Genomic DNA, 13,225 nt, shown 5'->3' on the forward strand with positions numbered 1-13,225 from the left:
CTGGTATATTATTTAAATATATTCACCGATCAGTCGGTGCGTTTTGGTTCAAATCAGTCTTTTTCTAGAAACACATGCCAGGGGATGCAAGAGACTCGATTTGGATCAAAACGAAAACGTCTATTCTTATTTTTAATAAAACGTTTTTATATACTTGGCTTGGTCGGTGTCACGGTCTCCGCAAATTTTGTAATCCATTTTAAAAATAGTTCTAGGCTACTTAGGCACCTGAAATTTTCAGAATAGCTCTGAACTAGCTAACAATGCAATATTTAACTGCTATTATACAGGGTGATTGATTAGTAGGGTAAAGCTCCGTATATCCGTTATAGTAATGGATAGCGATAAAAGTTAATAACAAAAATTGTAGCCAACTTTGGGGTTCACATTACAAAATTAGTTAGAATGTTACAGGGTGTTCAACAATGGAACACCCTGTATTTTATTTTATATTCGACATCTTCTTAGCTTCTCCATTACAAAAATATAAAGGTTTGTACAGGGTATTTACAAAGTTATAATAAATTTTATATGAAAATCGTAACTAGTTCAACCCCCTGTATAAATAAAAATAAGCCCAACGGCAATGGTTTATAGATGCCATATTTTTTATTTATTGTCAAAATTTTCATAAATGATTGATATTTCTAATTTTCTTTATATTGAATACAGGGTGAGTCAAAACGCAAGTACATTATTTTCTCAGTAATTTTAAATGAAACACCCTGTATTTTATATCACTATCGAAAAGTACTATTACCGTACTTTAATTTTTATATAACATTCCCTATGTCTAAATTTATTAGTTTTTGAGGTATTTTCATTTTTTTAGCAAATTATTAATTACGGGTCTAAATCTTTCCAAATTTTAGGTAAGCCATGACTGAATTGTCTAAACCTGACAATTTACGATTACTGATTATCTGTAATCAAAGTTGGTTACAATTTTTGTTATTAACTTTATTGCTATCTATTACTATAACGGATCTACGGAGCTTTACCCCACTAATCAATCACCCTGAATAGATAAATCGATTTTTTTTTATTTCAAACTATTTTAAAGATGTGGCTAATGCAATGATATTTTAAAGTACATATTTTATTCTTTCGAAACATGTTATGTCCTGTATATGTGCAAAACCATGTTATTATAAAATAGTTATCTATAAAACAGTTCGTGAAGTATGCTTTATGCGAACGCACGCGATGTTTAGAGCACGAGCGCAGCGAGTGCTATATATCGCGTAAGTTCGCAAAAAGTACTTCACGCACAGTTTCATACAATATTTTATTTACGATAAACAAATAAAAAAACTGTAACTCTACGTCACTGGTATTCATTTCTATTCTACAATTTTTAGAACTCTGACATTTAAAAATTTGAACTTATTTCAAACCACAAAACTGTCAAAACTTTTGTTGTAATTTATTGCTCATATGTTATCACCATGACAACGCGAAAGTTAAGTATATTTGATAATATGATAGTGTGCCAAAAAACAGTGCGAAAAAGTAAATCCCATTTAAAATACATTGTTACTTCACGCACACTTTAAACCCTTCACGCACTGCTATCCATAATGACAGTTTTCACAAACTAAAAACTTATACATAATATGACATAGAGTAGATAAAGTACTTTTTTATTATAGTGTAATTTTTGGAATTTTAAGCATTTTGTATCGTCAAATTATTTTATATTCTCTTCTATAAATAATAAAATCGTTTTATTATAAAAAAGTTTTTTTTTTATAAAAGTGTAAATATTTTTCTTCTATCTTTCTATATACTGTATTTAAAAAATCATATCTTTGATGCATTACAGTGTTACGGAAGACCCTGTATATTTGTAACTAATTTTAAAATATGATGCTTCTAAATTCACAATCAAGATGCAGTACGTTGTAAATTATGATTTGGGAGTGCTCCTAGTAACATTTAACGTGTTTTGATTTGTTTATTTTTACTGCATCTCGATTGTGAATTTAGGGCCGGTTGTTCGAACGCTAATCAACAATGATCATTATTAAATATTTAATTACTGTCACCAAAACTGTCAATGTCAACTTTGTTTGGGTTGCTGAAAACATAATTAATTACAATTATGAGATTTATTATTAATTATGTTAATAATTATTGTTATATTAATTGATTATAGTCTCAGAATTGTAATTAATTATGTTTTAACAATTGACATTGACAGTAATTAATTATTTGATAATGATCATTGTTGATTAGCGTTCGAACAACCGACCCTTAGAGTAGCTTCCTCCTATTTTTATAAATAACTCATATAACAGTTACGGATAACTGTTTATAACTGTACAACTGTTTATAAATTATTTAAAGTAGGGAATACCCGGTATATTTTGGAAATATACCTACGCCATAACTTGGTATCAAGCAAGTCTACGATAATTATTATCTATTTAATAATAATTAACTACTATCACATGTTAATTAGTAAATCGTGTATTCCCACTCTCGTTTAACAACATTTATTAGTTCTCTGTTTCAAAAACAACTTTTTCTTTGGTGGAATAATCAGTCCGATATTAGGAATGTCAACCTCTTAATCTTAATTTTTCTGCAATAACATAAATATTAAGAGGTACGAAGATGTGAATACCATCTCAAAATCTCAACCAGATTCTTGTGTATCTTCCAAACCAGATTCGATGCAAAAATTTGTGATTGTGGACATAAAAACATGGTGCCAACATGTTTGAAATATTTTTTTGTGTTTTTGGTTGTAGCTAGCCATTCCAATGGACAATGTAAGTAAAATCTGGTCAAATTTATTTCTAGTTTATTATAATTTTCGATCAAAGGTTAAATAACCTGGCAATCGCTTGTTTATACCAACTTATTGTTTTTTTTATTAGTAGGTACCAATTAGTAGATAGATATGTATGTATGGTTAAAGTCAACAACAAACTTGACCTTTTAAACATATTTTAGCATACGGATACAAATTTTATGTTTACAAGAAATAATCATTCGATTTTATTACAATAATTCAACGATTTATTAAAAAAATATACAGGGTTTTTCATTAATAATTTTCCATATAGTAACTGAAGAAACCTTACCACAAAATACGAACATTTAACCTAAAACACTTAAATAAAATGTGGTTCCTTACCAATGAACTGTCAACACGGATGGAATGGCCCCGTCCCATTCAAATAGTGAAGCGAGATTGTGGCCAACATGCAAGTGAGAGATCCTAGAGAGAGACAGAGCTTGTCAGGGAAAATTTGACTTCTTCATTGGTTGGATATTACCATAATGACCAGAGTTGTCAGATGTGATTTTATAAATCCCCCACTTAGAAATTGTAATTCCCTCAAATTAAGCTCAAATCCCCCAAATTAAAATATTTTCCGCATGTTAATAAATTAGTATTCAAATGTAGAGAATAGTAAACCAAAATTATACTACTTATCAACAGAGGGCCCTGGAAATAATTCATAGGTCCTATCTTCTTCGATTATATGAGAGTATAATATACAGTTATATGTATATTCGCAAATTTAATTTCCCATGACTCCTTAAAATCTTCCATAACTCTCTCCCAAAAAATCCCCCAACCATTTCTGCTTAGAAAACATCCCATAGACGCTTTTAAATTACTCCAAAATTGTAGGAAAATACCCCAAGCTGGCAACCCTGATTACCACTATCAATTTGTTTGTTTACGAAAGATGGCGATTATCTTCTATCCTTCCCTGAATAGACTCTCTCATCCTGGCGGCATTAAGTTCGCTTCATGCCCATTCCATCCGTGTTTGACAGTTCATTGTTCCTTACTGAGTTACAGGGTGTTTTATCTAAAATATTAAAAACTATTTTGGCTCAGAATTTTAAAACTATTCGACGTATCCTTTTCATACTTGGTGGAAAGTGCGAATACTAGACACCTTACGAAATTGTGGTAAACAAACGTTTCTAGCTACTACCAGAGGCGTACGACAGGGGATGGTGGATGGTTGACCCTTCTCAAATTCTACACCACTGAAGGAATTACTATTTTAGTGCCATTTTTAGATTCTTCAATACTTTCTACGTAAATAATATACTCTTTATTTGTAACGATAAAGTCATTAGTCTTCGAGATATTTGAAGTTAAATATGAAACGGCACAGTTATTTTGATTAATTTATGATATGATTCATATGATTAAAATTTAAAAATTATTTGTACCCAGTACTTTAAAACTATTTGGCGTATCTTTATCATACTTGGCAGAAAGTGTAAGTACTGTACACCCTACTAAATTAAGATAAATAAACGTTTCTAGCTACTACCAGAGGCGTACGACAGGGGATAGCGTCTGGTTGACCCTTCCCAAATTCTACGCCACTGACGAAATTGCTATTTTAGTGTAATTTTTTGATTTTGCAATACTTTTTATGTAAATAATATACTCTTCATTCGTAACGATAAAATGATTAGTTTTCGATATATTTGAAAATAAAAATGAAGTGACACAAAACATTAATCAAAATAACCGTGTCGTTTCATTTTTAACTGCAAATATCTCGAAAACTAATGACTTTATCGTTACGAATGAAGAGTATATTATTTTCATAGAAAGTATTGGAGAATCCAGAAATTGAACTAAAATAGCAATTTCGCCAGTGGCAGAAATTTGGAAAGGGTCAACCATTCACTTTCCCCCGTCGTACGCCTCTGGTAATAGCCAGAAACGTTTGGTGTAACATAATTTAGTAGTTTGTACAGTACCTATACTTTCTGCCAAGTATGAAAAAGATACGTCGAATAGTTTTAAAATTCTGAGCAAGAATAGTTTTTAAATTTTAAGATAAAACACCCTGTAACTCAGTAAGGAACCACATTTTATTTAAGTGTTTTAGGTTAAATCTTCGTATTTTGTGCTAATGTTTCTCCAGTTACTATATGGACAATTATTAATGAAACACCCTGTATTTCGAAAACAAAGCAACCGTGGTAAAAGTGGTTGCCTACATGAGAATTTAATAAGTTCTTTAATTTGTACTTCATGCTCATTTTAGTAATTTTTCTTTGTTTATAATCAGTTAAACGAATGCAAAAATTTCATCTTAATTTTTATTCTACTGATTTTCATTTGGGAAGTAGAAATAGGGGTAGGCCAAAACTTAGATGGAAGGATGGTGTAGATGAGGATGGGAGAAAAATAGGCGCAGCAAACTGGCAACGGTTGGCAATGGGTAGGACTGAATGTTGACGTAATAGACTTGGGAAGGTCGAGGCTCTTTCATAGGGCTGTAGCACCATTGATGATGATGATGATGATTTTCATTTACGTTGTAATATCTTTCTGTCGCATTGACTGCCGATATACGCATGCTATCCAGAAAGTAGGTACGTTACGTTTTGGAATAGAAGAAAAGCAAGTATGTACAAGAAAAAGATTCTCTGTCTGTTTTTCAATGTGGCTCCAGTAAGTTGTCATTTCATATTTGAAAGAGTCAGTCAAATACTATTTTTCTACATAATCTAGCACATAATCCATTCAAGCACTTATCATAGCGGTGAACTATCTTTGAAATACCGTTGTCATAAAATTCTGCGGCCTGAGACTTCAAGCAGGTGTCCCACGCCGTCCCATAGCTCCGTATCGTCATCAAAGTGCTGCGTTGCAAGCCAGGTCTTCATTGCTCGATTGCTCGAAACTGGTGGTAGTTGCTAAGTTGCTAGGTGCAAGATCCGGACTATACGGCGGACGAGGAAACACCTCCCACTTAAGAGGATCGGTACGTATTTTAGGCTGCAATGCTATTCAAATGGGGATTCATTTTTTTCGAATCCTGAGAAAACTAATAAGTATTTTTGAAAAATTTAAACGCAGAATGAAAGATTACGTTGTTAGTGAGGGCCGAAAGTCCCTGAGAACTTCTATAATGTTTATTTTAATAAGTTACAGGGGTGAAAAACTAAGAGAAAATTTAGTGTGATTTTTAATTTCAAATATCTCATTCAAAATAAACTTTTTATTTATTCTAAGGGACTTTCGGCCCTCGGTAATAATTTAGTCTTTCATTCTCCGTTTATATTTTTCCAAAATATTTATTGGTTTTTTCAGGATTCGAAAAAAATGAACACAATGCCGTGGTAATATTTTCCAAATCTATCTTTGTCTTACAACGCACTCAACCGAATATAATATTGTCAGTCAGACACTGACAGTCAGTGACAATTTTAAATATTTGACATTGCATCGGGAATATTTTGAGTTTTGATTAAATATTATTGATATATAGTGTATTTGATAAATAATTGATTTAAGACGTGAACTTAATAAAAAGTTATTTATTGTGTATTATTTGTGGAAGATCCAAGCAAAGAATACATCAGGATAATATATTCTGTGATCCAAGTATTTTGTTGTTAAAGATGTTCAAAATTGTAAGCGTTCCATAACAATATATTATTAAAAAATCACTTTAGCACTTTTCCTCTTTTCTCGATTGAGTATTAGTTTTTGTTGTACAAATAAATTATTACAATCACTGAATACATAGTTAGTGAAAAAATTATCACATTTATTAACTGAATTAATAATTTGCAATTATAAAAATAACAGTTATCCAAGAACATTTAAAACCCATCTCTTTAAATTAATGATGACATTTTCAAGTAGAATGACATTTTAGTAATGTTTACATATCCATACCAGTGTGAATTTTACTACACGTAATTTGCCGTGTAAAGACAGAAAAAGTAGGGATACACGTAAAATATTTGCGAATTATGTACCCATAGCCTTAAATAGAACAAGTTCATCAATCACAATGTTTGGCCGTCCACTTCGTTCTTCATCATGCACAGTGGTTCGGTAATTTTTGAATGTAATGCACAATTGACGCACTCCACCTTCAGTGATCACATTGTTTTCATAAATAGCACAAATTTCGCGATAAATTTCAATTGATTTGTTGTTTTTAGACAACAAGAACCGTATTATCGCACCTCAAAACTGGCGGGGTTTTTCGATCGCGGCACACATTTCAAACAGCTGTTGTAAAATAACGAGAAAAGACATAGTTCAAGTAATGAAGCTTAAAATAGGACAAAACCTCTCAATTTTTACAGAGTGGCTCGATTTGCTTGAAAATTTGAGAATGAGCAGTAGATAGTCCAAGGATCAAAATCTATATGAGGCCGAAAGGCGCTTTTACCATGGGGGTGGTTGCCGCTCCATGTCGAGGGTGGAAATTTGTTATTTTATTTTAACTGCAAAAGTTGGTAAAAACGTTCATTTTAAGCAAAAAACGTTCTATACATATTTTGATAAAATTAACAGTTTTCGATTTATTCGCTATCGAAAGTGTTAATTTTATATCGAAAAATCAATGTTTTTAATCAGTTTTCTGCTAATAACTCAAAAAGTTTTCGTTTTATCAAAACACCTTTACTTAACAAAAATGTACCTTTCGAAGAAATAAACAAAACTGTTTTTTTAAATTTCTTTAAGACCAATAGTAATCGACCTATACTTTATTATATGTAAGCTCTTCGTCAAATACTAAATATTGTAGTTTCAAAGTAAAAAGACGGGAAAACTATGCATTTTTCGAGGATAAATTGTTTAAACTAATTTAAAGTATTTAAAAAGATCTATCTCCAGAGATAAATAAAATAGTCTCTAGCTTAAAAATTAAGTAACTTATAATAAAAAGAATGTCAGTCCCTATTTTTTTTGAGCGAAAAAGTGATCGGAAACTTTCCCCTACTCACCACCCTGATTAAAATTAGTCATTGATCTCATTTGGTGTTCTTTATTTATGTATTATTAATAGGTTCTAGATGTTTAACCAGCTTAGAATGATTAGTTTTTAGAAAAATGGAGTTAAAAGCGAATAACGAATTTTTGTATTTTGCTAAAAAATGCCCTTTTCTTCAGAATAGAAAGATTAGCATCAGAGATACAAAAAAATGTTTAATACAAAATTGTAACTTATTTAATTCCAAAGAACGTGGTTTGCAAAAAATTTTTCTACGGCACAAATTGAGTGAGCTGTTGACAATTAAAACTTGTAATAACATGCGACTAAGGATTTTAAAAGGATTTAATATTAACAGCCTTATAGAGCTTGTAAAAGCCTACAAAATTATTTTTTACCAAACTTTCTACGATAAAAAATAAAAAAGTTACGGTTAAAAAATCAATAAATTTTTTTGGAAAAAAAAAAAGGAGAAATCCATTTGGAAGCATAATAATGTAAGTTGGCGGTGTGTTTTTAGTCATTAGCCTTATTTATTCTTTTTTATTTATATATTATTAATAGATTCCAGAAGTTTTTTTCCAGATTCCAGATTTTCTTCAAAATTGAAAGATTAGAATCAGAGATACGAAAAAATGTTTAAATATGAAATTGTGGGTTATTTAATTCCCAAGAACTTGGCTTGAAAAAAATTTTTTCTACGGCAAAAATTGAGTGAATCGTAAATGAGTATAATATCGAAAATCATTGATTTTTTCGATATAAAACTAACTCTTTCGATAGCGAATAAATCGAAAACTATTAATTTTATCAAAAAAATGTATAGGACATTTTCTGCTTAAAATGAATGTTTTTATCGACTTTTGCGGTCAAAATATAATAAAAAATTTCCTTCCCCGAGGTGGGGTGCCAACCACCCCCATGACAAAAGCGCCTTTCGGCATAATATAGATTTTGATTCTTGGACTATCCGCTACTTATTCTCAAATTTTCAAGCAAATGGATCCATTCTGTAAAAATTGTGAGGTGAAAAGCTTCGGTTCCTGGACTAACAGTGACTTCACGCTAGCACGGCTGGATAGTTACTGAACGGAGGAACGCCACGATGCTAAGATGGCCGCGCTAGCCTCGCCGCTAGCGGCTACAGATCAAAACGTAACGAAATTTCTGAAGAGTCCTCGTATATTGCCTTGATTAAGAATATCTAGTAATCTGTTAACTACCACAGCTTGGATCCAACTTCATGAAGATAGGTACCAACAATTTCCGAATAGAACGTGGAATTAGACAGGGTGATACTATCTCCCCGAAATTATTTACAGCTGTAAGTACTTGAATATATGTTCAAGTTCATGGGACATAATCAGACAAAGTAAAATACAAACTAAACGAATGATGAATGAAAGAAGACCATGGGAAAGTCGGGAACAGGCCTAACAAGAAACTTGGAATAGTTTTAGCAGATATCGCTACGGGATCCATATCGATTTATTTGTTATAATTCGGTATTGGGAGACTGGATATTTTTCAGTTTGTTCAGAGGTAACCATATGTACACTCTCTGAAGATCTCTAATGAGAGTGAAACGCACGTAAGCGTTTATGGTCCTTTCTGAACAAACTGAAATATAAAATGCCTTTTAATTTCGTTTTACAGCCAATTATTTTAAATATTTTATTTTATATATTTAGATGGAGGAGACCCTTGTATTACTCCTGTTGGAATACAGGGAAATTGTCTTCCAGTAAGATCATGTCCATCTATGATGACAGCGCTTCTCACTGTTCAAAGACCCTTATCCGATACAGCACGAGAACAACTTGAGGCTTACTATTGCGCTGCAGACTTTAAGGTAGGTCAAATCGATTGTTGTTATTAGAGAACCTTAAATGAGATACTGAACATGAATCTTCCACACTTTTTTCATTTTTCCAACTAGGTATTGCGCTTCTCTCTCTCTCTCTCTCTCTCTCTCTCTCTCTCTCTCTTTTGTTTATTCTAAGGGACTTTCGACCCTCGGTAATAATGTAATATTTCATTCTGCGTTTAAATTTCTCAAAAATAGTTACTAGTTTTTTCAGTATTCGAAAAAAATGAACACCATGTCCATGGTGAAATTTTCCAAATAGAAAATTCGCTATCTTTGTCATACAACGCACTCAGTCGAACAGAATGTGTTGACAAGGATACTAAATATTTGACAAGGCTTTAAAAATAGTTCGAGTTATTTGTTAAATAATATTGATATTATATTTGACAAATAATTGATTTAAGTCGTGAAATTAATAAAAAGTTATTGTTTATTATATATGGAAGATCCAAGCGATCCAAGTATTTTGTTGTTAAAGATGTTCAAAATTAATCTAAGCATTCCATAGTAACAGTATATTATTAAAATCACTTTATCCCTTTTTTACAAAATTACAAATTGTTGTAATCACTGAATACATAGTTAGTGAAAAAATAATCATATTAATTAAATTAATTAATACTTTAATCGATTATACAAGTCACGGTTATCCAAGAACTTTCAAAAACTGAACGAAATAGCCATCTTGTTGATGACAAGGTCAGTGTCAACTAATGTTTACATCTCCTGCAGCTTCCTTACCAGTGAGAATTTTACTACACGTAATTTGCCATGTAAAGAAAAACTAGGGATATCCGTAAAATATTTGCGCCTACGCTCTTAAAGCAATTGTTGGAGACCTGGCTTGGTTATAGAGTCATGGGAATACCTTATTTCTCTGGACCAATTGTCGATTATAACGATTAAAGGTTTTTATGTTTTAAGGTGTGTTGTCCTCGTGTACCAATCGTCATAAAGGAACTGGCCAATCGAACGGATCCTGATGCGTCCGAGCCCGGACAAATTTCATCTGATGTAGACATGACTAAACATAGAAATTACAGACTGTTGCCGTCAGATTGTGGTTATCTGGATGTAGCAGGTACAAGAATCATAAACGGGCAGGACGCAGGACGTGATTATCCATGGATGACTTTACTGAGTTTTAGAGGACCTGGTAAGATATTATAATAACTTACCTGTGATTATACGGTGCTAGTCAAAAGTCCGTCCCCCGCTCGTATCTTTTGAACGGTTATACTTATAATATAATAGTGATATTTGGAAGGAGGAAATAAACGGACGTAGGATTCTCAACTAGTCATGACAGATGACGTAATAGTGACAGATAACTTTAAAGCGCCATTGTGACAGATAATTTTAAATGGGACATTATGGCAAGTGATACCTTGTTTGAAAGGTATTGAAAATACCTATTCAGTTATACTAATTTTATTTGAGTTTAAGCTCATTTTGATGAATAAATGAAATAATATAAAACTGTAGTTTCGCATTTAATTAATACAAATTCAAACCTCCGCCTATGGTTACTTGCCATAAAGTTTAAAGTTGACGCAAAAACTACTAGGGAACTGAAAAACGTCAACATTTTTGACAAAAAAACCATAGGCGGACATTTGAAATTTTATTAAGTAAATGCAAAACTACAATGTTATATTTATTCACCAACATCAAAATCAACTTAAATACAAATAAAATTAGTATGAATGAATAGGTATTTTCAATACCTTTCAAATGAGGTATCTGCGGTAACTTTTTAGACAAAAAACCATAGGCGGACATTTGAATTTTCAACGAAAACTTTTCGTTTATAAATTTGCAAAAGTCTGTGTGTTATTGCGTTGCCGCTCCTGCAATACTTAGAGCAGGTGTATCGAGGATTCTTATGTAGTTTTACCTTCTGAATCCAAATCTGAAAACGGCATTTCGATATATCTAACCGTCTTCGAGATAATCGACCTCAATATCTAAAATGTGACGTCACAATCCGGTTATCTCCTACAGACGCACTAAACGTCAGCTCAAATGGTTGATTAGGAAGTTGGCTACTTTTTTTTTAAATCTCAATTTGCCAAGCATAGGTTATTTACATTTGAGTTTGACACTTCGTGAATGTCAAACTAAATTTTAAATTAAGTATTAATAAACCATCAATGACATTTGATAGTGAATTTAATTATTATATAAAATAAATAAAATGTTCAAAAATACAATTTGAGTATAAATATTTTAAAAGCAATAATTTATTAACAGTTTTAAAAAGGTTTATACCAGTATAAATACGGCCTCCCCTTTATGATAAATGGACTGTTCCATTTGCTATAAAATTAAAATATTATGTATACCTAGTTGTTCCCTAAACTCGACACAACTGGCTAGTGATTGTAGAAGGTAATTTTTTTGTTTTTTGAGAATTTTGCCGAAATTTGCAAAATTACCAATTATTTAGTAATAATTATTAACTATTTAGAAATTATTTTTTTGTCGAAATGGCAAAATTATGGACTAAAATCACTAGCCAGTATTGTGTCTGTGTACATCCTTCTAAGGGAAAAAATATTTGAAGATTTTTCTCAAATTATGGATTCCAAGAACATTTTCATTTATAACTCTTTTATTTTTAATTTGACAAATAAAAGTTATTCTTCATAAAAAGCTTTTCATGTTCTAAGATTTATGATGCAACCATCATGTATAGGGTGTCACAAAAGTAGGGGAATGGTCGAATATTTCGCGAACTAAACATCGGATGGAAAAACTGAAAAATACGTGTTCAATCATTTTCAAAAATCTATCCAATGACACCAAACACCAACTCCCACTACACCCCCTGGAGGTGGGGTGGGGGTAACTTTAAAATCTTAAATAGAAACCCCTAGTTTTTCTTACAGATTTGCATTAGTTACGTAAAAGTAAGCAACTTTTATCCAAGACATTTTTTCGAATTGTGGATAGATGGCGCTATAATTGGGAAAAACGATTTATCCTGATACCATAGGTAAATTATAGAAACGGTCTAATATCTCGAGAAATACACTTCCAAATAAGAAACCAAAAAACAAGTTTCTAATATTTTTCGAAAACCTATCGATAAACACTAAACATAACCCTCCAACGCACCCCCTGGAGGTGGGGTGGGGGGTAACTTTAAAATCTTAAATAGCAACCCCCACTTTTTATTGCAGATTCGAATTCGCCATGAAAAATTAAGCAACATTTATTCGAAACATTTTTTAAAAATGCTGATATATGGCGCTAATAAATTGTATTTTTCCAATTAAAGCGCCATCTATCAACAATTCTAAAAAATGTTTCGAATAAATGTTGCTTAGTTTTTCATGAAAAATTCGAATCTGTAATAAAAAGTGGGGGTTGCTATTTAATTTTTAAAGATACCCCCCGCCCCACCTCCAGGGGGTCGGTTGGAGGGTTATGTTTAGTGTTATTCGATAGGTTTTCGAAAAGTAATAAAAAAATTTGTTTGGTTTCTCATTTGGAAGTGTATTTCTCGAGATATTAGACCGTTTCTATAACTTACCCATGGTATCAGGATAAATCGTTTTTCCCAATTATAGCGCCATCTATCCACAGTTCGAAAAAATGTCTTGAATAAAAGTTGCTT

At 31.8% G+C, this 13,225-nt stretch overlaps 2 protein-coding genes across 3 annotated transcripts in view; both read left to right on the top strand.

Moving 5' to 3' along the window:
• Window positions 1-2,491: 2,491 nt before the first annotated feature.
• The window catches only part of LOC114331663 (CLIP domain-containing serine protease B10), an 81,500-nt gene continuing 70,766 nt past the window's right edge, over window positions 2,492-13,225 (top strand). The window contains exon 1 of the mRNA XM_050654425.1: window positions 2,492-2,611. The gene's annotated coding sequence lies outside the window, so the exon portion shown is untranslated. The remainder of the gene's footprint in view (window positions 2,612-13,225) is intronic.
• The window catches only part of LOC114331674 (CLIP domain-containing serine protease B10-like), a 40,100-nt gene continuing 29,417 nt past the window's right edge, over window positions 2,543-13,225 (top strand). For both annotated transcript variants that reach the window (XM_028281298.2, XM_050654426.1), the window contains exons 1-3: window positions 2,543-2,777; window positions 9,425-9,585; window positions 10,528-10,759. In XM_028281298.2, the coding sequence (XP_028137099.1) occupies window positions 2,711-2,777; window positions 9,425-9,585; window positions 10,528-10,759 (460 nt within the window). In that variant the 5' untranslated portion in view covers window positions 2,543-2,710. The remainder of the gene's footprint in view (window positions 2,778-9,424; window positions 9,586-10,527; window positions 10,760-13,225) is intronic.

The sequence above is a fragment of the Diabrotica virgifera genome, chromosome 6 (genome assembly GCF_917563875.1).
Source record: "Diabrotica virgifera virgifera chromosome 6, PGI_DIABVI_V3a".
Classification (NCBI taxonomy): Eukaryota; Metazoa; Arthropoda; class Insecta; order Coleoptera; family Chrysomelidae; genus Diabrotica; species Diabrotica virgifera.